Source organism: Cynoglossus semilaevis, chromosome 8 (genome assembly GCF_000523025.1).
Source record: "Cynoglossus semilaevis isolate Cse_v1.0 chromosome 8, Cse_v1.0, whole genome shotgun sequence".
NCBI lineage: Eukaryota > Metazoa > Chordata > Actinopteri > Pleuronectiformes > Cynoglossidae > Cynoglossus > Cynoglossus semilaevis.
Window position 1 is genome coordinate 13,667,919 of NC_024314.1, and position 24,816 is coordinate 13,692,734.

A 24,816-nucleotide genomic window follows, 5' to 3' on the forward strand; every position below is an offset into this window, starting at 1 on the left:
TTCACGATCATTGTGGTCCTCCGACCGCTGGTGGCGCTATTTCCTTAGCTGCAGACCTGTTGGTGTTACTGTTTCCGGATCATATCTGCGACCTCTCGCATCAACACGCGTGTAGCAGCAACAAACTCTTCTCGTCCCACATATTTTAAGCCGTGCTAGGTTTCAAACCCAGTCAAAAACCGAGGAAGGTTCCACTTGAGCAGCGGGAGGTTGTTCCATCATGGGCCGGGTAAGGTGTCCCGAGAACAGACGAAAAAGTGTTGAAGTTGTGTGGAAACATGTTGAACCTCACGAACAAATCTCATCTGAGACGTTTGTTATTTTTCGTCTAACTTCGAGTCAATAAACGACTCACTCTTCTGTTAATGTTGAAAATAAATGATAAGCGGAAACCGATAAATAATCAATTCCACATATTAACACTGTAATGGGAGCTCACAACAAAGTCTGTCATTAAACGATATATTTTTTGTGATTTATGTCCGAACACTGACAGATACTAATACCTTTAACCTGTTGGAGAGAAGTGTTGGGTTTTCTCTCAACCTAAATGAATAACCCTTTTAATCTTCAATTAATGACGTCACACCAACGTCTCCAGATTTTACTGATCACTTTCTTCCAGGGAATAACCGTGTTAAACAGTGTGTCATTACGTTCTAAATACACCCGTCACTGATGAATTATCGTCTTTTGTACTAAATAATCAGTAGACTGTTAGTGAACTAACAGTCATGCTTATTGTGACCACGAATAAAATCAAATTTATCTTCACTGTTACGGAGGTTTTTAAACAACCTCATGTATCTCAGTTACCAGTGTTTGACGATTGGTCCAACAGATTCAAATTTTACTGTTAGAGGTTCTTTTTCTCCTTTTCTAACTTCACACTCGTTTTATTTTGCAGCCCCGGTCGAAAAAGCGCGGTCCGACGTTCCGACGTCTACTAAAAACCAGTAATGTGAAGCTGGAGAACAAGCTGAAGAACCGGACGCTGAAGCAGCAGAATGTCGCCAAGAAGCAGCGCAAAGAGCAGAAGCGTTTGAGGCAGGCGGTGAAGGGGGCAATCAACAGGACACCTCGCCCACTGGAGACGTACAAGAAGAGACCAGGTGAGAGAGAGGGTGACATCAGTGACATGACCAGATCTTGTTACTGGTGGATTCTAGAGTAAATATCTTTCTATGTGTCTGACAGAGGAAGAGCTGGAGGAGGAGGAGTTCCTGGAGAGTCTGCCCACAGACATGATGGACGAGGACGACTTGCAGCAGATGACGGTGATGGCCCGCCAAGCATCCTTCCTGACTAGAGACCTGTCGTCATGGTAACTGGTGTGAACATTATTGGTCTGTGAATTAGTTAAAAGCAGTGGCTGATGAGTTTGTTTTGCTATGCCTGTGTCTCCCAGTGGGCCGGTGCACAATGAGAAAAAGCGTCACTCAGAGGTCGTACCCAGTTATGAGAAGGTTCCGAGAAAAATGACGAGGACGGAGGAGAAGGAAGTGATTCATCTGCTGCCAATCAAAGACAAGACGGGCATCATTCCCCAGAGTCTGGAGAGAGGTACTGACCCACTGACTGATCCAATGATTCAATGACTCATTCACAGATGAATGTATGTATACATATGTATATGTCCATCCATCCATTTTCATCCGCTTATCCGGAGTCGCCACCCAAATCACATTGCACCGTACCAAACCTTCCTGCGGGTGGTGAGTCCACTGGAAGGTACCAACCGCCCTAACCGGGATTCGAACTTGCCCAGGAGGGGAACCCTCCAATGACAGACACCAATGACCGAGACATTGCCTCTGGGCCAAAGCGCTACCATATGTATATGTGTATGTACTATATATTTATATATTAGATGTCCTATGTTTAAACATCACTTCTCTTCTGTTTGTATGTAGTCATTACAAGACCACATGAGGAGGAGGAACAGGAGGAGGAGCTAGAAGAAGCTGCTGAAGAATCCGAGGAGGAAGAGGGTACGACAAGAGCGTCATATACAAACATTAACAGTTTTGTTTGTGTCAGAACCTCAGCAGCAGCATCAGCGTTCTGTTCGGTAATCCTGGCATTGTCTGACTGGTGTAATGTATTCTCCTGTCCAGAGGGGGCGCTACAGAGGCTGTCAGCACTGACAGCAGAGCAGATAGAGCGGCTCCGAGTGGAGAAGATAAAGCAGAAGAAGCTGCAGATTGCTACTCTGGCCTCAGCCATCATCTCTGCCCCCTACAGTAATGTAAGTTTGACCTTTGACCTCTGCGACCTTGGGTCAGTTTGTTTAAAGGGACATTACACTAGGACTGTGTGTTTCTGGGAACAGATCAAGTGCCTGAAGGAGCTGCGAGGACTGCTGATGGAGACGGACCCCTGTGTGGCTGTGACTGTCAGGAAGTTGGTGATGGTGTCACTGATGGAGATCTTCAAAGACATCACACCAACCTACAGGATCCGCCCCCTGACGGCCGAAGAGAAGGCCACAAAGGTATGACCGTGAAGACCTTTTTTGATCCATTTAAAAAAAAAATCCTCTAACCTGGGATTATCTGAACCAGGCTCCACCACAGTTCTAATCACAGTCGATAAAAGTGATGTTCCAAAAGAACACAGTCAGACAGTTTTTTTTATTTCAGGTGTGAGGGCTGAGATGGTTATAGTATGATGAAGACAAGGATGATGATGATGATGGTGATGATTATTCTGTCCACAGGTGAAGAAGGAGACTCAGCAGCTCCGAGAGTTTGAGGAGGGTCTGGTGAGTCAATACAAGTTCTACCTGGAGAACCTGGAGCAGACAGTCAAAGGTACACAACACAAGAAAAAACACCACAAGAAGTAGAAACAACATCAGCTGACTCCACCCCCTCGTCCTCAGACTGGAAACAGCAAAAGAAGAAGCGCAGTCAGGCCGTGGGGTTCCAGTCGTACCAGGGTCTGGCGGAGGTGGCCGCCCGCTGCCTGTGTGAGCTGCTTCTCGCTCTTCCTCACTTCAACTTCCACAACAACATCATCGTGACACTGGTGCCGCTGATGAATGACCCAACCAACCAGGTGAGACCCAGGCCCAGAAGTCTGCCGTGGTGCCTTTAGGTGTCTGATTGTGCCGTGATAGGTTCAAGTGTGTGTGTATGTTTCAGATTTCAGACATGTGCTGCGATGCCATCAGGAAGCTCTTCCAGCAGGACAAAGTGGGCGAAGCTTCGCTGGCCACGGTGCGGGTCATCTCCGGCTTCGTGAAGAGCTTGAACTACAACGTCAGACCTGCGGTAAGATAAATCAAACGCACCCTTTAGGAACATACACAGATGGCTGTCCTCCAACTGACAGGCTCCGCCCATAGGTGTTGAGGTCACTGCTTAGCCTGAGGATAAAAGAAGTGGAGATGAAAAAGGACATTCAGTCCACGGCACCAAAGAAGAAGTTCATGGACTACAAGGAGAAGAAGAAGAACCTGTCCAGGATGCAGCGGAAGGTGTGGTCGTCATTTGTTTTTGATGTTTTGATTGTGATGTTTTTTTTGTTGTTGTTGTTGTGAACAATGTTGTGAATGAGAGACTGTGTCTCAGTGGAAAAAAGCTGAGGAGAAGTTGGAGAAGGAGCTGCTGGAAGCTGAGGCCACAGAGAGTAAAGACAAGAAGCTGAAACTGGTGAGACCAAAGTCTGGAGGTGTCTTTCTACCATGATCAACACTAGAACCAGGTGTGTGTTCGAACCTGTGTTCTCTCCTCTGCAGCACACGGAGACCCTGAACATCGTCTTCCTCGTTTACTTCAGGATCCTGAAGAAGGCTCAGAAATCAGTTCTGCTACCAGCTGTTCTGGAGGGACTGGCCAAGTACTTGCACTCACTCTCACACACACACACACACAAATGACCAGCTCTGCTGTGACACTGACTGATGTCGCTTCTTGTCAGTTTCGCTCACTTGATTAACTTGGAGTTCTTCGATGACCTCCTCAATGTGCTGCAGAACATCATCCAATCAGGAGTGAGTATTGGCCATGACTGACTTCGCCCACTCACTGACAGCTCATTAATATGATAATGATTAATTGATTACCTTCTCACAGGATCGGACCAATCGAGAGAATCTTCACTGTATCCAGACAGTCTTCACAATTCTGTCAGGACAAGGTCAGAGGGAGGTCACTGATGATGTCATCAGATCATTAGGCCAAATGTTGTGACTCACCTGTGTGTATGTGTGTTACAGGTGATGTTCTGAACATTGATCCTCTCACCTTCTACTCTCAGCTCTACAAGATTCTGGTCAAGCTCCATGCAGGTCAGTTTCCCAGCGCCACCTGTGGGCAGAGCCATGACATTTGAATTTAGACCCCGGTGTACATGTGGGGAACTAAACCATTCTGTTTAATCCCAAGGTGCACCCAGTGATGACATCAGCATCTTACTGCGGTGTCTGGACAGCATGCTGACGCGGCGCAGGAAGCAGGTGTCCCTGCAGAGGGCGATGGCGTTTATCAAGAGACTAAGCATGCTCAGTCTGCACACACTTCCCAACGCCAGTGTGGGCCTCCTCTCTGCCAACAGAGCCGCCATGCATGTGAGTGTGCACGTGGGTTACTGTGGTTTAATGAAGGAGGAACTCTGTTACAGGGATAACTGTGTGTGTGTGTGTGTGTTTTGATTGTCTCAGGCTTTTCCAAAGAGTGACTTCCTCCTGGATAATGAGGTTCATGGCAGCGGCTTCTACCTGCCAGAACTGGAGGAACCAGAACACTGCAACGCTCAGAACACAGCTCTGTGGGAGCTCCACACACTACAGGTAACCACACACTACAGGTATACACACACACACATACTCCGGAGAGACCCCTCTGTTTGTTAAAGTGTGTGTGTGTGTGTGTGTGTGTGTGTGTGTACACAGAGACATTACCATCCAGTTGTGAGACAGTTTGCGGTTCACCTCAGTCATGGAGCTCCCAGTGAAGGATCAGCGGCGCTCAGCGTGGAGCTGAGTCGCAGGTCTGTACTTCCTGTCACATTTGTACAGGCGTCGTGACCCTAACTGTTCAACAACTACTCATTTTCCCTTCAGTTACACTGCCCGATCAATCACCGATCAAACCACTCTGTATGTGTCACTTTCTGTCCAGGTCTCCTGTGGAGCTGTTTGGTGATTACAGCGCTGACGGCATGACCTTTAACCCTCCCGTAGGCTCACCCGGCACAAAGAAAAAGGTGGAGAAGCCAAACTCACCTCCAAACATGTTGGATGATCAGTTGTCAGTCACATGACCTTTAATCCATGTTTTCTGTTTGTTTTTTTAATTGATCAGGATCGATTCACAGATGGGACGACATTGTTGGACCGAGAACTCCAGAGACGAGTGGACACTGAGAGACAGAAGGACAATGAGGAAGATGAGAGGCTGGACTTTACTGCTGCTCTAAAACAGACTTCTATAAGACATGTACAAGACCCTTCAAAATAAAAGGCTGGTTTCTGTGTTTTGTTTTTATTTTATTTTCAACCTTTTAACACAGCAGTGACCTTTAATGTTCTTGTTGTTCAAATTAAACTGTAATGGCGACATCATGGTCAAGTGTATCCTCTTTGTTTTCTCTCTCTCACACACACACACACACTCTTCTGCTCATCAGTTTCTGTTTCTTGTTTTTTGCTTGGATTTCGTTGTAGGGATTTAACGAAAATGACGCGAATAATCCAGCAGGGGTCAGTATTGTACTGAGATCAAATTAAAATATCACGTAGCAGCAAGTTTTAAATGAACTCGGATGCCCTCACTCCAAATCATCTGAGTTAATAAAAAAGTAGGCTTTTATTTATAATACTTTGACATGTCGACCTATGTCAACAAATGAGGTACGGGTTCACGGCTGCCTCCGGTGGTCAGTTTGTGTCAACGGTATGTACCTATGTCCTGATAACCAAGGTTGAAGAGTTCTGTGAGGCAACTGGATGTGAATTTTCTAAAAGAAGACGTTTCACCTCTCATCCAAGAGGCTTCTTCAGTTCTAACTGGTGCTGGGGAGTACAGCAGATATACAGATCCTTTCCAAAAAATTAGAATATCGTGAAAAAGTTGTTTAATTTCCATAATTCCATTCAGAAAGTTAAACTTTCATATATTCATAGATTCATGGGCCACAATTTAATCAATTTCAGGTATTTATTTGTTTATTTTTTACATAATTTTGGCTTCCAGCTCATAAAACCCACAAAAACAGGATTTCAATAAATTAGAATACTGTGAAGAAATCATCAGGGCATGAATGTTTTAAACTGAGTGTCACACACCAATCATCTACTAAACTCAAAGCACCTGCACAGGTTTCCCCAGGTGTTATTTAATTGCTTTGGTTTGGTTCAATTGTCTCAGTTCGGTTCAATATGGGGAAGACTGCAGACATGACAACTGCCCAGGAGACCATCATTGATACCCTCCATAGGATGGGTAAACCTCAAAAGTTTATAGCTAAGGAGGCTGGCTGTTCACAGAGTGCTGTGTCCAAGCATATCAATGGAAAGTCTAGTGGAAGGGAAAAATGTGGCAGGAGAAGATGCACTAGCAAAAGAGATGACCGTGGGCTTCAGCGGATTCTCAAACAGAGAAGATTCAAGAATCTGGCAGAGATCCAGAAAGAGTGGACTGAGGCAGGAGTCACAGCTTCAAAAACCACCACATTCAGACGAATCCGGGAGATGGGCTACAGCTGTCGGGTTCCTCGGGTCAAGCCACTTCTGAACCAGAGCCAACGTAGGAAGCGGCTCAACTGGGCCAAGGAGAAGAAGGACTGGACTGTTGGCCAGTGGTCCAAGGTCCTCTTTTCCGATGAAAGTAAAGTGTGCCTTTCATTTGGGAATCAAGGTCCAAGGGTTTGGAGGAAGACGGGTGAGGAACAGAACCCAAGCTGCTTGAGGTCCAGTGTGAAATATCCACAGTCAGTCATGATTTGGGGTGCAATGTCCAGTGCAGGTGTTGGTAAACTCTGCTTTCTTAAATCCAAGGTCACCGCAACAGTCTACCAGAATGTTTTGGAGGACTTCATGATTCCTTCTGCTGAGGATCTGTATGGAGATGCAGATTTCATCTTCCAGCAGGACCTGGCCCCTGCTCATACTGCCAGAAGCACCAAAACCTGGTTTGATGCTCATGCCATCACAGTGCTTGACTGGCCAGCCAACTCGCCGGACCTAAACCCCATTGAGAATCTATGGGGTATTCTCAAGAGGAAAATGAGGGGCACCAGACCCAACAACAAAGAAGAGCTGACAGCAAGCATCAAAGAAATGTGGGCTTCCATAACTCCTATGCAATGCCACAGCCTGATTGCCTCAATGCCACGTCGCATCAAGGCAGTGATTAAGGCAAAGGGATTCCCAACCAAGTATTGATGATTGATATATCATTTTGAAAGTACCATATTTTGATTGATTTCTTTTTTTCTTTATTTATTTTCTGCAAAAACAGTATTCTAATTCACAGTATTCTAATTCATTGAAATCCTGTTTTTGTGGGTTTCATGAGCTGGAAGCCAAAATTATGTAAAAAATAAACAAATAAATACCTGAAATTGATTAAATTGTGGCCCATGAATCTATGAATATATGAAAGTTTAACTTTCTGAATGGAATTATGGAAATTAAACAACTTTTTCACGATATTCTAATTTTTTGGAAAGGATCTGTATACTCTAGGTGTGAAAGAATAAAGCTACTTCAGGTCCACCCTGTTGGGCGGAGCCTCGGGGTCAACTGGGAAAGTATAAACAATTGGTAGGAGTCTGATGGGTCATTGTGGGCCTCATCAGAAAGGGCCATGTGCCTGTGTAGCGGTTGTTTGGTGTCCCTAATGTACAGGTCCGTACACTCCTCACTGCACTCTCTTGTCTTTGGGATGAACCAGTTTTGTCAGTTTTTTGTCCAAAGACAAGACTCCAAGAAACAAGCTGGACAATGTGGTTTATGTCATTCAGTGCAGTGTACTGATGACCGTTCGGATGTTTTGCATCTGCATGCTGCCTGCTGACAGCAATGCTGCCAGTAGGAAATCAAACCAGCAACCCTCGGGTTGTTTGACAAATGCACTAAATGCCAACTCCAAATTGACATCAGTGTCAATTTCACCTCAGATCTGAAGACAGCAGAGTCACTGACTCTGTGAGCGTTGGAATCAGTCTAACCTGGAAGGAAGGAGACCGGAGCCATAAAAGGCAAAAGGGGTGGAGCTTAGAACACGTTTTTCATTGGTGCTAATTGGAGCAAAACTTGGCAGAGGCTCTGATGGGAGGGACTCTGAAGACAGCGCTTATACATGTGTGAGGTTTAAGGCTTCCAGCACAACTGAGCCTGGAGTGAGTGGAGCAACAACCAGACAAGAACTCAAGCTACAGCAACAACAGCCTGTGAACTCCAGAGACGACATGGTGCTCCAGTCTTTGTGGACGCTCATTGTGAGAAACTCTTCCGTCCTACAGTCGCCTGTCTTCCCTGTCTTCTTCTCCCTCGGGGTTTATCTAACACTGTGTCTTCCTTTCCTGCTGCTGGACCTGCTGGCCCCCAGGTGGGCCCTGGTGCGCAAGTACAAGCTCCAGCCTCACAGCTCCATCAGCTGGGTCTCTGTGCGGACCTGCCTGGTTCAGACTTTTTATAACCACGTGGTCTTCATCTTCCCCCTCACTGTGCTAAACTGGTACCTGAGGCCCATTGACCTGCCCACTGAGGCCCCCTCTCTGCCCTGCGTCGTCCTCCAGGTGTTGGCCTGCCTGCTGCTCTTCGACTTCCAGAGCTTCACCTGGCACCTGCTCCACCACAGGGTTCCATGGCTCTACCGCAACTTCCACAAGGTGAGCTAACTTTACTATGGAGACTGGTAACAGTCAGCTGGGTTTAGACGAATTAGTGTTAGTCCAGTCAGGTTCAGATGACTTAATGATAATCTTTGTTGAAAAGGCTAACTTGAACCAGCAGCTAAAGTAACATCATTATCATTAGAGCCACTTCCATTTGCTAATACTTCATTATTCTAAAGTGAGTTCATCCAAACTGACCTCTTGTTTTCATGGTCTCCTCCTGCAGATGCACCACAACTTCACCTCCACCTCTGCCCTCACCACTGAGTACTCAGGAGTGTGGGAGACTCTGAGTCTGGGGGTGTTTGCTGCTGCTAACACTGCCCTGCTGGGATGTCACCCTCTCACCGAACTCATCTTCTTTGTGTTCAACATGTGGCTGTCGGTGGAGGACCACTGTGGCTACGACCTGCCCTGGGCCACGCACCGCATTGTCCCACTGGGACTGTACGGTGGTGCTCCTCACCACAGCTTGCACCACCTCAAGTCCTCATGCAACTTCGCCCCCTACTTTACGCACATGGACCGACTAGCTGGGACACTGCAGACTAAAGAGTGAGGACAGAAGTGTCTGAGGGACAAGTGGTTCCTGATGAAGGAGACGTTGATGAAAGGAGACACTGATGGAGATCAGGATGAAGGAGATGAAGATGAAGCTCACACCAACACCTTCATGAAGGCTGACAGAAAATGTAAATCAATATTCCAGGTTTTAAAAAGCCAGAAACAAAATGTAGAAAATATTTTGAAAAGCTTATTTATTTATTTATTTATTATATTTATTGTTGTTGTTGTTATTTATATTTATTGTCTAATCTGTTATAAATCTGTGCTGCTGCTGTTGCTTGACAAATAATTTATTAAATATTTATTCTTGAAAGGAAAAACTTCATTTGCTCTGTGATGATTAAACGTGAGCACCTGTCAGTACATACCTGGGAAAAAGTGAGAGCTGTGAGTCCCATGATCTGACAGCCGCAGGTGTGCCCTGGTTTGAAAGTACTGATCTGTCTGTAAACTCCACAAACTTTTACTGATGATGAAACAATGGCCAGAAATACTCCAGGGAATTTCCTCTATTAGCTAACACTGGGTCAAAGACACACCCACACACCCACACAGCCACTCACACACTCAAACACAAAATGACTTTCTGGAATGAACAATGGTGATCTGATGCCAGGTCACATGACCAAGCCTGGAAATTACGCTGACGTGACGTTTAGAAAGGGAAGTCTGAGATTCTGAGATTGAAAGACCGGTGTGTTTTCCATGTGTTCTAATCATGGTGAGTCCACTTTCATGATCTCGCGGCATGTGTCAATAGAAGGTTCAGCCTCAGGTCTGCCACCCAGCCTCTATCAGAGCAGGTGACGTTTGATTTCACTGAGATAAAACAGACAGAGATAGAAACAAAGGCTGAAATCTACTCAGCAAAAAAATGTTGAGTTCATTTTGTCTGAATATTAGCAGTGTGTGTGTATGTGTGTGTGTGCGGGGAAGAGGGGTGGGGGGTGGAGCATTGAACACACGTGGAGCTGGAATATACAGAAGTGAACTCGTGGAGTGAAGCTGTGACGCATTTCCTCTTTGTTTCCTCAGGGCAGTGAGGCAACATTTTTGTCTCCTGCTGCTGCTGGAGGGAAAACCAGAGGGAAACCCCCCCCATGTCCAGAGACTCCGCCCACTTCCGATTCTGTTTTCAGAGACTAAAAACAGGAAGTGAATCAGTGTTCCTTCACTTGAAGCAGCAGTTTTGCTTTTTACACAGAACTGCACAGTGACAGGTCACAGTCCAGATGATGCAGTTAGTAATGTCATTATTAACACCGAGTTAATGGTGATTATTAGGTTCAGTATGTGCGGCTTCAAATGTTACTACTTTCATAGTTTCACACATCTGACAGTCATTACAGACCTGCAGGCTCATGCCACACACACGCACACACAGAGCTAATGAATCAGTTCAGGATGTAAACATGCAGAGACATGACCTGTGACATCACGACTCCTCAGTTCAAACATGTCCTCTGAAATACATGGCCTACAGCCATTAAATATTCCTCTTAGCTCTGTAAAACTGGTTTAATTGACGATGACAAAGGCTGTTGCAACATTCCTTCCAAGGATCAGGTTAGTCACAGCGCTTTACAAATGCTTTTACAAAAAATTAGTTTCATTTCAAAGAAATGTTAAAAAAAAGTATCCCGCAAATATGAGTAAAAGAGCCAAAGTTCAGAAATAGGTTTTACTGTAAAAGTGAGCTTGTTGTAGAAATAGTTTTTGACTCTGACCCCCACCCAAACAACGTTAAACATAAATCTCTTTTCATATTTAAGCAAACAAATGTAAATAAAAGAAGTTATCAGTTATAGTTATGAGTTATCAAAAGTAACTCTTTTTGTCAGAAGAAGGGAAAAGAAGGGAGAAAAAACATTTTGGATTTTATATCCTTTTTTATTGTCTTTTATTTTAATTTATCCACTTATTCAGGGATGTCCACACTTTCTTGGAATGAGAGCTCAAATGACCAGGCTCACGTTAATATAAATATATATTCACTCATATAAATGGAACATACTTTATACATACATTGTATATTGGGTTAATGATTAGATACATTTAGCTCTATGGCACCATAGGAGTCGATCTTTACAGTATATTGTCACTTCTACACAGACATAATAGATCTTCTTTCCTTTCCTTCCTTTTGTCCTCCTAGAGGAGGTTCTTAGACATGTCTGTCTCCCTGTGGTTATGAGGACTCAGAAAGAGGGGACCTGTGTTTTCATGCAGGGAGTTGGTGTCTGGTCTTTTTTTCTGTGCCCAACTGTCCATGTGGAGCTCTGAGTTCACGTCTTTCTGAGAGTGGAGATCTTGTCTTAATTCAATTCTAAAAGAAACTATTTTACACCTAACTGTCCTCATGTTGACCAGTTTGGTAAATCAGAGGGAAAACTACCCTGAACCTAAACCACTGTATGGTGAACTGGAATCAATTTTACATCAGAACCTCCAAACTTCCTACTTCCTCAAAAACGAAGACTAAATATAAAAACGTTCTCAAGGCCTATTTGACCTGACTGTAAGTGTAGACACACTGTGTCCTCACAGCCTGTTAAAGACATGTACACGCTGTCTCTCTGTCTCTCTGTCTCTCTCTATCAGCAGCCCACTAATTCCCAGTGACACAGAGTGATTAACCAATTACATGTTGATGGATTTCCACACAGACTGTGTCGTATATCACATTACTAATGAGACATGAGTGACATGTTCTATTCTTTATGCCTGTGTTCAGCCATAATCACTGATGGGATGGGATTCTAACCGGCCTCTGTGAAAATGTCAGGTTGATTAGCATCGAAATGAAATGAAACGAAATGAAAAATAAACTCCTGTCAGTGGTGCTAGAGGAGTGTGTTAGTGAAGCCGTTGTATACAGTGCTTCAGCCGACGTGTCACTGTCTAGAATACATACATAAGGTGTGTTAGAGCAGGAGGATTAAGATGGAGATAAAGAACAGGGTTAAATTCAACAAGTTCAACCCTGGCTGTTGCCATGACAACCAGTAAAGTTGATTATCACTGTGGCCTCCTTTTATCACTGCTCCATCGTACCAGAGAACAACAACAAAAAAAAGTAGTCACTGCAGATAGACAGTAAGAAAGGGAATACATATTTAATGACCACACACCATACACCCCCCCTACACATTTCTATTACATATAAGATGTCCGGGTCCACTGGACCTGGGACTAATAGAAGTGTGGAAATTGATGTTCTGTGTACCACCCACACACGCGCACATGCACCCACGCACGCACACACACACTCACACACTCTCTCACACACACACACACACACAGCAGGCCTAGACAGGAGGAGGACAGAGTGTAGGTACACAGAACATACCTATAACATCTAAATGTGACCTAACAAAGGTAAAGGGCAAATATTAACCATATATATTGTTTATACTGCTTGTAACAACAATATGAACATTACACAAGGGTTAAAAAACCCATGTCAGGAAATCTAAGTGGCTAATCTAATCTAGCCACTTCTCCCACACACTTCATAGTTCCACTGCTATGTCATCAACTGACTTTCCACTCTTCAGCTTTTCTAATCTGATCTACCTTCTTTCTAATAGTTTCTGGTTCCTCATTCCTACGTTCCGTTTTATTTTCCCCATTCAACAACTCCTCAAAGTACTCCTTCCATCTTCTCAGCACACTTTCTTCACTTGTGGTTACATTCCCATCTCTCTAGACATAATAAATATACCTTTTTTATTTTTTAAATAAATAAATAAATTCATTTTAATTGTTCGTGCATTAACTTAATGTACCGTTTCCAAACTCTTCATTTTACGGTCATTTTGCGCCCTCTGTAGATCACTGTGTATCATCACACCAGCAGTGCACTATATCAGTTGGCCACAAGGGGGTAAGACAGCACAACACAGCGAGGGAGATGGAAAAGAGGGGGTAAGGTCTACCGTTCATTGTTAATATATAATAAAAATCTAACGCATTTAATCTAACGCTGATGTATCATACACAATACAAGACACGTTAGTATATCTATAAAATAAATACAAAAAATATATTTATTTCACAATAAATGTGGAATAAAACAAGTTTAGCTTAAGAAAAATGCATACATTAAGCGTCAAATCATTGCTCAGTTAGCAGGTCAAAGCTAACATGAGCAGGCTTAACTTGGACTTAGAAGCTTCGTTTATATTTTAAATGCTAACTTTAGCATTACAAATTGACTCGGGGAGTTGTGCTAAAGAATACACGCTAACTTGTAGCATGCTAGTTCATCCTTTTCACCAGCAGTCAGTACCAATCTAAATGTAACCGGCTTTTATTGGTTGGTCTGATGAAAGCTCCGCCCACCGAGACACTGACTTGAGCTTAAAAGGCAAATGGAGCTAAGGTGATGCTAACTAAACACCAGGTCAGTAGGCTAGCAGCAACATGTGTGTAAATGAATCAAAGTCCACTGCACACGCACACACAGACATTCATATCCTTCGTATATACACATACACACACATTCTTGAGCGTCTCTCTCTCTCTCTCTCTGTGTGAGTATGAGTGAGTGAGAGCGAGAGAGAGCGTGTGTGTCCTTTGTTGATGTAAATGGACCAATCAGGAACAGTTTCAGACCAGTCCAGCCGTTTTCCCATTTTCGGTCAAAGTCCAGGTCGTTTGTGTGTGTGTGTGTGTCTGTGTGTGTGTTTCTGTGTGTCTGTGTGTATTTTGAAATAGGAGAAATTACTGAAAGTTTTAAAAACTAGCGAAATAATGAAAGACTGAAGTGAAATCAAACAGTTAATGAATGAAAGCAGAGACTAGACAACAACACACACTCACACACAGGAAGCGAGAGAAGCATACCACACACGCCACAATTTTTCTCCTTACATGAGGAGGGAGGAGGTGGAAGGAGGGAAAAGGACGGGGACGCAGAGTCTCCCCTTATTTACTGACATCTTCCTTTTTTGGACTGAAGCACGGAGACACAGACAATGTCTCTTCATCACATTTCATAATTCATCACAAATGAAGTCTGTAAAATCACTCAGACTTTAAAGGGACAGTGGCTGGGTTCTGAAGGAAGTGTGACTGTATTAAGTACTGGTACAGTTACAATGACGGATTCAAATGCATCACTGATTTTCTCTATGGACTTTGGTCTGAGCTAAAATCACTGATTTTCTCCGTGGACTTTGGTCTGAGCTAAAATCACTGATTTTCTCCGTGGACTTTGTGTTGTGGGAGAGTGACTGGTTCACAGACTCCACCTGTTGTAGAAGTTCGAGGAAAGGCCAGAGGATTTAAACATGTTCTTCCAACCTGACAGATTTGACTTTATTCTTTTGTCTTTTGTTCCGTGGTTCCGTCAGTTTTCTTCTGTGTTGACAGCCGTCACATTGTTCTGTCACACAGGAGAAGAGTTCAGGTTGAGATGACTTTTGTTTCCTACCTTTCCCACAATTCCTCTCTCGGTCTGTGTCCTTACAAGGGGCTAATCAGAACTCAGGCATCGTTCATGTGAGGACACACCCACAAAAATTCAAACAGGAAACATACTTCTTCTTCTTCTTCTTCTTCTTCGTCTTCTTCTCCTTCAGCTTGGTGCTCCTCCCTACTGTGGTGTTTGTCTTTTTAAGGAGAAGAAGCTCACCCCCTCTCAGCCTCCCCCCGTCTCCCTATTCACCTCCTAACCATGCAGCTGTGCATTTTTAAACATCCACTGTACATTGTTACACCTCCTCCTGTCAGTGACCTCCAACCAGTTTGGTCAGCAGTCGTTGACTTTTTCATTTTAAACTTCAGCTTTAGTCTCAGGCTCTGGAGGAGTCTGTAGGGTAGAAAATCAAAAGTTCTGAATTGTACCAAAAGTTCTTGGACTATGGTTGAACCTTCCACGTTACACAGCCGTGTGTGTGTGTGTCTGTGCCTGATAGGGATGATCAAGAATCTCCTCACATGGACAGGGATCATCATGTTCATGCTGGTGGTGGTGGTGTCCACCGCATAAACTGATGATGTCACTTCTGGCATCCTCTCAACTGTGTGTGTGTGTGTGTTTCATATCAAGTAGCAAACACAAACCTGTGGCTAACCTGTAGTATAGGTCAAACCGTTATGTGAGGGTTTTGTCACTGACAGCAAAGGAGCACAGCTAGCCTTTAACACGCATACTGGTCTGGAATACAAACAATGTTGTGAAAACGAAAAGCTTCTTAATGCTAATGCTAAATGTTTGTAGCTTATTCAGCAGCTAATGCTAATAGAAATGCTAACAGTTAGCATGATATCATCCAGGAAAACTAGGCTAGAAACTAGCTGCCTCCACCTCACTGTCCGATGGCTGGTGGTCCAGGATCAGGGCGGCATGCTTTTGTGCTTGGCAGTCGAGTTGTGTGTAGGTTTTCACAGCTGAGAATGGGAACACGGCAGTCTCTGGAGGATTCAGATGGGTCTGAGTAGCAGCCCAGATCACAGGATCCAGTATGAAACAGACCTGCAGAAGTCAAAGTCCAAAACCCTGTAACCTGTCGTCTCAGTAGCGCAGGCTAAGCTATTAGCTGTGCTGCTGTTGTTGAACTTCAGTTGTGGCTGAAGTCAGTGACTTGGTTTGCTGTTACATTTTCTAGTATAAATAGATGTGAATGGATGTTGGACATGTTGGAGATGTGAAGGGGACACGACACTCTGACTTTTGGAGACAACAATGGTTTGAGCATATTTAATTTCCCTTCCTTCACGGACCTGAGCTGTCCACAACAACATCATGAACATCCCTGTAAACATGAGGAGCGCAGCCCTGAGAGAAAAGACAAACACACGTGGGACGCACAAGGAATAAAAGTTTATTAAAGGTCTCTCTGTCTCTCTCTCTGTCTCTGTGTTAAAGGAATTTGGTGAATGATGGACAAAGTTTGATGGAGCGGGACTCATCTGATTGGCTGTCTCCCTCGTGGTCTGCCCTATAAGGTATCGTGCAGATGAGAGAGGGGCAGGAGGAGAAGGAGGAGGGTGAAAAGGAGGAGGAGGAATGAAGAGATGGATGAAGGAGGAGCAGGGTTAATAAAGTCACTCACAGCCCTTCACACTCTCACTTCTGTCGCGTCCCCACGTCCCACGGTAAGATCAGCACTTCCTCCTGCAGGAGCCTGCTCCTTCACCTCCCGCTTCATCTTCTCTTTCCATCCGCCATCCACTCACCTCCTTCACTGCACCTTCCTTCATGACCTCCTCAGGTTTAACTGCAGCTTCTTCTTCTCTCCATCCTCACCACCTCCTTTCATGACCCCTGCCTCACCTCCTCCCCTCTTCTTCTCCACACCGGTTGTCTTCTGTGTTCACTCGTGTGTGTACTGTGCGTGTGTCTTGTTTGAGATGTCAGTGTTTTATGACTGAGGTTTGGTCCAGATGACCTGTGTGTTAAAGTCAGATGTTTTCAGTAAATGTCACTGGTCCAGTGGACAGTAACACTGTTGACTGAGCTCCTCTTGAAGCCCTCCTCTTTGGCTGAAGTTTCTTCTCAGAGATGACGCGCTGCTGTCACTTCAATCTTTATCTTTACTGTTTTCTGACTGAAGTTTGGTTCAGGCATCACTGTCTTTAACTTCTGAAATTGCAGGTATTTTGACTGAGGTTTGGTGTACCCGCTGTGTGTATGGTGTAGCTGAGTTGTTGTTCTTGTAGCCCTCAGCGGTGACTGACAGGCACAAACAACTGAACCCTTTTGGTTTGTCTTAAAACAATAACAGATGTGAAGTTATTTTATAGTTTTATTTTTTAGTGACATCCATAAAGTAAGACACATTCATACTTAATATATGACACAGATTCTGTGCAACAGGTATCACTAGAGGGCAGTACACCTAAAAAACTCCACCATAACTTGCTCCAAAAACAAACCAGAGTGGAGTTGTATTTGATCCTCGGTTGTTTTTGACACATTGATTGTATTTGAGGTTGAGTTCAAAGGTTGAAAAGAGACTGAGACAGAAAACAGATTCATGACTAAATATGGAGTAAACTTCTCCTCTGGGTCTGAGAGAAGGAGAGATGAGGAGAGACGAGGGAGGACAGATGGAGGGGGGGGGAGAGAGTGATCAAAAAGAGGGAGTGGGGTGAGTGATGTAGAGTTTGAGACAGACAGAGAGAGAGGGAGACAGAGAGAGAGGGAGAGAGAGAGGGAGAGAGAGAGGGCCAGCAGTCTCAGGACTCTGCTTCATGTCCTAATTAGGAAGTTTTCCCAGAGTGCTTTGTTCCTTCACTAAAGGGCAGTAGTAGTTTGATTTGTGTGTATATGTGCCTGTCTGTGTGTGTGTGTGTATACACTCCATGTTTGGTCATTTGTGTGTGTGTGTGTGTGTGTGTGTGTGTGCTGTTTCTTTTTCTTTCCTATCCCCATCAATAAAACATTAAAAACAATCTTTTCATTTAAACTTTATTCCAACTTTTATTCAACAAACCAGACGTGATTTATTCAAAATTCAAATGTTTTTGTTGCTCAGGTCGTTTTCAACAAATTCCATTGGTTTTTCATGCCTGTGTTTTACTTTAAGAGTTTTTTTTACCGATGAGAGATTATGAAGTAAACAACTTTGTTGACAGTTTTTTGTTGTTATTTGAATGTATACCTGGGTCAGTGTGTGGATGCATCTGTGACCAGATGTCTCCTCTTTAACATCTCTCCTTGTTTTTCTTCTGTCCATAGTGTGTCTGTGTCCTAGTGTCGTCTTTGCTCCACAGCTCCCCCTGCAGCCATGTGTGATGATGAGGAAAGCACCGCTCTGGTCTGTGATAATGGATCTGGTCTGTGTAAGGCCGGGTTTGCTGGAGACGACGCCCCCAGAGCCGTCTTTCCCTCCATCGTTGGTCGACCCAGACACCAGGTGACTTCTAACTGCCCCTCCCCACTCCCCTCCACCTCCCCTCAACTTTAACCAAATGACCACCAAAAATGTGGTTACAAGTTAGTGGTTGAACAGAGTCTGATGTCCAGGAGAAGTTTATCAGCTAATGCGCGTGTGTGTGTGTGTGTGTGTGTGTGTGTGCACAGGGAGTGATGGTGGGTATGGGACAGAAGGACAGCTATGTGGGAGACGAGGCTCAGAGTAAGAGAGGAATTCTTACCCTCAAATATCCCATCGAACATGGAATCATCACCAACTGGGACGACATGGAGAAGGTCTGACCCCCGTGACCCATCATCATCATCCTCATCATCATCATCATCATCATCATCATCATTTTCATACACAGTGGTAAGGTTAATCCATCTGAGTCATCCCTGTCTCTGCTCTCTGATTGGTCAGATCTGGCATCATTCTTTCTACAATGAGCTGCGAGTGGCTCCAGAGGAACATCCCACTCTGCTGACAGAAGCTCCGCTCAACCCTAAAGCTAACAGGGAAAAGATGACGCAGGTACACTGTACTACACTGCAGTACAGTAGTGGAGTACACACTCTACTGCACAGGGTTTTCCACTGTACTTGTTCTGTACTGCCTAGAAGACACTTCTTCCAAGAGTTTAGTACTTTCCTACCTGTCTGTGTCTAAGCCCCGCCCCCATCATCCCATTGTAATGTATCAGTGGATGATAGGTGGAACGTTCTAACTGTCCCTCTCTGTGTCCAGATCATGTTTGAGACCTTCAATGTTCCTGCCATGTACGTGGCCATTCAGGCCGTCCTGTCTCTGTACGCCTCAGGACGCACCACAGGTTGGACCACGATGGCTCTTCATCTCCACACAGGTCAGTCTGTCCAAACATCACGCTGATCTTCTGTCAACCTTCGGCCTCCAGGTATTGTCCTGGACTCTGGTGATGGTGTGACCCACAACGTGCCCATCTACGAGGGCTACGCTCTGCCTCACGCCATCATGAGGTTGGACCTGGCGGGACGCGACCTGACCGACTACCTCATGAAGATCCTGACAGAGCGAGGCTACAGCTTTGTCACCACTGGTATGGTGGACACCCACAGCTCAGGTGGACGTCACAGCCTGTCTGCGTCCGCCTCACTGTCTCTGTTGTGTGTCCTCAGCCGAGAGAGAAATCGTCCGCGACATCAAGGAGAAGCTGTGCTACGTGGCTCTTGACTTTGAGAACGAGATGGGAACCGCAGCCACGTCGTCCTCTCTGGAGAAAAGTTACGAGCTTCCTGACGGTCAGGTTATCACCATTGGCAACGAGAGGTTCCGCTGCCCAGAGACGCCCTTCCAGCCGTCCTTCATCGGTGAGACATCTGTCCACCTGTCTGACCATTGCCACACCTCCACCATCCTTTACTCCTTACACCGTTTTGTGTTCCTCAGGTATGGAGTCAGCTGGAATCCACGAGACCACCTACAACAGCATCATGAAGTGTGACATCGACATCCGCAAAGATCTGTACGCCAACAACGTTCTCTCAGGAGGAACCACCATGTACCCTGGTATCGCCGACCGTATGCAGAAGGAGATCACAGCCCTGGCCCCCAGCACCATGAAGATCAAGGTGAGAATGTTAGCTGAAGGTTAGCAAAAACAGATTTACACGTGAGCTAAAAGCTATTCTTTGGCTCGTGCAGTAACTTGAATCTGCAAAATGTTAAAGGAAGACTAACAGTTAGCAGACACGTAATAAACCTCCCTCAAAACTTTGCAGAGCCAAAATGAACTAAAAGTTTATCAAATAAAATACATTTGATTAAACTCCGCCCCCTGGCCCTCAGATCATCGCACCACCAGAGAGGAAGTACTCAGTCTGGATCGGTGGCTCCATCCTGGCCTCCCTCTCCACCTTCCAGCAGATGTGGATTAGTAAGCAGGAGTATGACGAGGCCGGACCGTCCATCGTCCACCGCAAGTGTTTCTAAGCCCCTCCCCCGCCCCAGACCCTGCCCACAATCTACCCTCAGTCCTGCCACGTCCAGCTCCAGCACCGTCTTTATTTTTATTCCTTCACTGAGCGCACGCTAAAAAGTCCCAGGTTAACTCTGCCTTCATACGTGAGCTGTCTACAGCAAACAGGAAGTAAATTAAGTTCTTCAGGAAGATGTCACTTCCTGAGGTTAATATTTTTTAACAGCAGCTGAAAAAAGGGAAGTGACGTTCTGTTTGGTTAGATCCAGATGTTTATGTTGAAATCAACCTTCAATGATTTGAAACTGTGATCTTTAGCATCCGCCCCCTCTGTTGGTTCTGTTTTTATTTTGGGTTTGATGATGTCACAGTGTGTGATGATGTCACAGCTGGAGGCGTGGCCTCGTGGTGCTGTAGTAGAATGTTTAATGTGACGTCAACCACATGGAAGAGACAAAATAAAGAGCTGTTGTAATGAAAACACACCATGACTGTCTTTATTCAGTCCAGGGTCCACACCTGAACTAGATGCCTGAAGGTCCAGACTCCTCAGAGTCCTGAGCCACAGGTCTCAATTCCATGGGTCAGATCTCTGGGAATCACCACCCGCCTCAGACCTTTCTCCTTGTGAGCTGCACAGATAAACAAAACAAATGCACACAGGAACATCGCTCTGATGTTGTCAGTGACAAGTCAGTATGGTCAGGCTCCGCTGACAGCTTCTTCTACCAAAATATAGACACACAAGCCATTAAAAATGACACCCCCTAGTGGCACACCAGAGAAAGTGTCCGACATGACTGTTAACATATTGAGATAAAACTGTCAAAAAACTGAAACCCTTCATTCATTAAATGCATCATGGTCCAGCTCAGACAGGAAATTCAGATTTACCATCACTGCTGAGGAACCTGAATGCAGCGTTTGTTAAATGACTCATTTACAGCAGCAGGATAAAGAGGAAGAAGGTAGAAAATGGCTGGAAGTAACACATTTTAAAGACCAAATCTTAGCCAAAAGTTAGCTGAAAGTTTGTCCAAAAATGTCAAATTTAATTAAAAAAGCGCCCCCTACTGCTACCACACAGGCTTTTCAACTGCAGTCTGTAAACATTTGAGATCCTGTACCAGAGTCCACAGAGAAAATAAATGGTTTGAGCTCGCAGAGACACAGAAGCTGTTGGTCCACTGCTGCCTCTTGTGGTCACGAGGCGTTCTAATGCAACAGGATAACACATTTCAACTCTTTGATGGAGGCAGCAGTGAATCAAAAACTGCTGAGTTTCTGTGAATCTCTGTGAACTATAATCTCCGACTTTCTCTGTGGACTTTGTTGTAGTGGACCACGTTTAGTTCCAGCCTTTCCCGTTGGCACAGATGGCACTAAGGACAAGGGGAGTGTGACCCCCTCAAATTCATAGTCACCCAGAACTCCCACTGTCCCTACACAAGGTGACAAACGTTGCTGGTAAAACAGGAGTAATGTTCTGTATGTAACCCTCACGTTGTTTTTCCACACAATTTTTGTTATTTCTGAGAAATATTTTTTGTGATCCAGTTATGTGGGAAATGAGAGTAAAGAAAGGTACCAAAAAATACTCAAATTTATTTTTAATGATTAATTAGTGAATTAGTGATAAGTCAATGTAGTGGTCCACAATCTAGAGGTGAGAGAATTAGAAAAATAATGGTAAATAATGATAATACTGGTTGAAAACCTTCAATTATTTCGCTACTTAACAAGCTCTATGTCCAAAGCTAAAGCTAAGTTCGCTACTGCACACCTTGAACGTAGTCGGTTGGGCTAAATTTGACCAGCAGACGGCGACAAAGTCCAATGTACAAGAGATAAGACTTAAAACTGCGATCCTTTACTTGGAGAACTAGAAACTAGTCACTAATTAATCATTAAAAATAGATAAAACGACTAAAAGGTGACACTTCTGATGAATCTTTGATACTTTCTTTACTCTCACGTTATTTTTCCACATAACTGGACACAACCTTTCTCAGAAACAACACAAATGGTGAAAAATATAGAACATTTTTTCTACAGTGGAAAAAAAGCATTGGAAATATTCTGAAGATGTCACATGACAACAGATTTTTTTTTCAACATAGATAATAATACTTAGCTTTTTAAAATTATTTTATTTATTCATTTTCTTTATATTTATTTTTTGTTTCCTTAGTTAGGACTCTGTTGACGCCAGTGGGAGGCGCTGTTACTCTGTAGATACTGATTAGGATGAAGTTTCACGAAATAATTCTTATCATACTTTCATGTTTATACGTTTATATTCTTTTTAATGTTCATAGTTTCTTCAAGACACATCCTCATCCTCATCCTCATCACCATTTTTAAACGTGATGAACACGTGATACAACAATGTTCTTCTTTTCATTAGGACACCGTTGGATTCGAAGCCTTTGAATAACAATGACACAATAAAAGGAACAAACAAAACCAAACAACAGCCATGAATACAATCACAGCTGTTATACCACTCTGACACACACACACACACACACACACAAACACACACTACTGAAAATATAAACTCTCATTCGTACACACTATAAAGATGACTGTTTTTTTCTTCTGCTCCACCTCTCTGCACCACCAAATCAGGCTCAAACCAGTTTAAACAAACAAATAAATGTGAGTGTGTGAGTGACGGCTGCTCGTGCATCTGTCAGGCGCAGTGATGAAGGGAAAACTCTGCTGCTGTTTCTCGGCTCCTTCGCTGAATTCACAACGACCTGTTTTCACTCCTTGTCCGAGGTTTTTTCCCCACGAACTCTACATTATTTATAGACCAAAGAATTGTCTTTCTCCTGCTGCTCCCACCTCTGTCAGTTTCTCCTCCTCCTGTTCTTCTTTATAACTGTCATCTTGTCGGTCACAGCAGACCACTGCATGCTGGTAAACCACAGTATTCTACTATTTAATCAACCTAAGATCAGCAGCAGCTCTTTGTGAAATTTCCAAGTTGTGGCTCCATAAGTAAAACTCTCTCTCACTCTCTCTCTCTCTCTCTCTCTCTCTCTCTCTCTCTCTCCCCCTCTCTCCCTCCCCCCCCCCATCTCAGTCCTTGTCTTTCTGTATTTCCATCTCTGTGTCTCTGTCTCAGACTGGCAGCTCCTGCTGTTCCACCTTTATTGCTGCGTCAGTATCACCCTCACGCCCGCCTGCTCGCACCTATCTTCAGCACCACAGACAGCTTCACGCAGGGGGAAAAAAAAAGACATCAACACGACAATATTAGCACCACGGTCAGTTCCCCAGTGACAATGGAAAAGCTCAAACCTTGTTAGAGAGAAGGAAAGACTACCTTAGCACCACGGACAGCTCCGAATTTATAAAAAGATTAACGAACAATTTCAGAACTATGGACAGCTTCAGTTCAATGAGCTAGAAAGAGAACGTGTCTCAGCACCGTGGACAGCGCAGACTTGATTAAAACAGATTGAAATGTTATGGACAGCTCTAACTTAATCATATGGAAGTCTGCAGTTCCTCGGAGAGAGGTGCTGATCAGACAGAGACGGAGATGGAACTGCCTTAAATTAGACTTAGACTTCAGTTTCAGGAACAAATGTTAGCGTTGACTTTCTCAGAGAGATATCTACATTCAACTTTTTGATCAACAATTCTGCTTTAATGACAGAGGAAATGATTGAGGTGACTGGAACTCATGGGACACAGGAGACGGCAGAGACATGAAGACACCATAAAAGACATTTGTCCAAACAGCTTTCATCACTGACTTGCCCTCAGCCTCAGGCTGTTTATAACATTCACAGGTGTGATGTCAACAGTGATGTGCTGTTTGTACCGCAACAGTCAAACAGAAGCGATGATTTCAGTATCAAATTTGACATTTGAGATTCAAGACATTCAGAAAGAGGTTGATATATTCAGCCCCAAGGACAGCAGGTCTGTGAGCAGGTCTGTGAGCAGGTCTGTCCAGAGACACGGAGAGAGAGCGAATATGACTGTGTGAGAAGCACAGACAACTTTGTTTAGTAAAAAAAGAAAGAAAATCATAAAACCCCCAAATATTTCCAGTTCAATAAGAGAGAAAGAAATGTTCTCATTTAAAAACCACCTTTATTGAAACGCTTCTCTCTCTCTCACACACACACACACACACACACACACAGACTGTGATGATGGAGTTTATTGTCTGTGCAGATTCACAGTCTGACTAAACTTATTGAACACTAAAACAAAGACATGAAGTCATGAACAGTCGGTCCACGTGTGTTTGAACTACAAAGAAGGCCCTCAGCTGGACTGGAGTCAGGGATCAAGTGTGTGTGTGTGTGTGTGTGTGTGTGTGTGTGTTGCAGGAGGTTTTCATCCATAGCTCTGTGTTTTCCTTCAGTCGACTCCTGATGAACACATACTTTTCTCCCAGTGGGGACAGGCTTCATTGTTGCACAATGAATTATTGATGAAACGACCCCCCCCCCACTCCCCCACCATCCCTGTTTCCTCTCCCCTGAGGTGTTAGGGGAAACCCCCAAAGACACACACACACACACACACACTCCATGCCTTCTTTGTCAGGAA

The 24,816-nt window shown here is 44.3% G+C and overlaps 3 protein-coding genes across 3 annotated transcripts; all 3 read left to right on the forward strand.

Annotated features, from left to right (window-relative positions):
• The first annotated feature begins 50 nt into the window (after positions 1 to 50).
• noc3l (NOC3-like DNA replication regulator) lies at positions 51 to 5,571 on the forward strand. Its single transcript, XM_008315047.3, has 21 exons — positions 51 to 229; positions 908 to 1,112; positions 1,198 to 1,324; positions 1,409 to 1,563; positions 1,914 to 1,991; positions 2,118 to 2,248; positions 2,333 to 2,494; positions 2,720 to 2,813; positions 2,885 to 3,060; positions 3,147 to 3,275; positions 3,350 to 3,481; positions 3,576 to 3,656; positions 3,743 to 3,843; positions 3,925 to 3,997; positions 4,080 to 4,143; positions 4,223 to 4,294; positions 4,392 to 4,573; positions 4,667 to 4,795; positions 4,898 to 4,995; positions 5,127 to 5,211; positions 5,310 to 5,571. The coding sequence occupies exons 1-21, from the start codon at positions 221 to 223 to the stop codon at positions 5,463 to 5,465; spliced, it is 2,439 nt and encodes an 812-aa protein (XP_008313269.1). The 5' UTR covers positions 51 to 220; the 3' UTR covers positions 5,466 to 5,571.
• Positions 5,572 to 8,290: 2,719 nt separating this feature from the next.
• Positions 8,291 to 9,551, forward strand: ch25h (cholesterol 25-hydroxylase). Its single transcript, XM_008315046.3, has 2 exons — positions 8,291 to 8,841; positions 9,074 to 9,551. The coding sequence occupies exons 1-2, from the start codon at positions 8,419 to 8,421 to the stop codon at positions 9,404 to 9,406; spliced, it is 756 nt and encodes a 251-aa protein (XP_008313268.1). The 5' UTR covers positions 8,291 to 8,418; the 3' UTR covers positions 9,407 to 9,551.
• Positions 9,552 to 13,251: 3,700 nt separating this feature from the next.
• On the forward strand, positions 13,252 to 20,719 carry acta2 (actin alpha 2, smooth muscle). Its single transcript, XM_008315045.3, has 10 exons — positions 13,252 to 13,341; positions 16,289 to 16,518; positions 18,104 to 18,281; positions 18,449 to 18,577; positions 18,705 to 18,815; positions 19,029 to 19,113; positions 19,198 to 19,359; positions 19,439 to 19,630; positions 19,710 to 19,891; positions 20,109 to 20,719. The coding sequence occupies exons 3-10, from the start codon at positions 18,153 to 18,155 to the stop codon at positions 20,250 to 20,252; spliced, it is 1,134 nt and encodes a 377-aa protein (XP_008313267.1). The 5' UTR covers positions 13,252 to 13,341; positions 16,289 to 16,518; positions 18,104 to 18,152; the 3' UTR covers positions 20,253 to 20,719.
• The last annotated feature ends 4,097 nt before the right edge of the window (positions 20,720 to 24,816 follow it).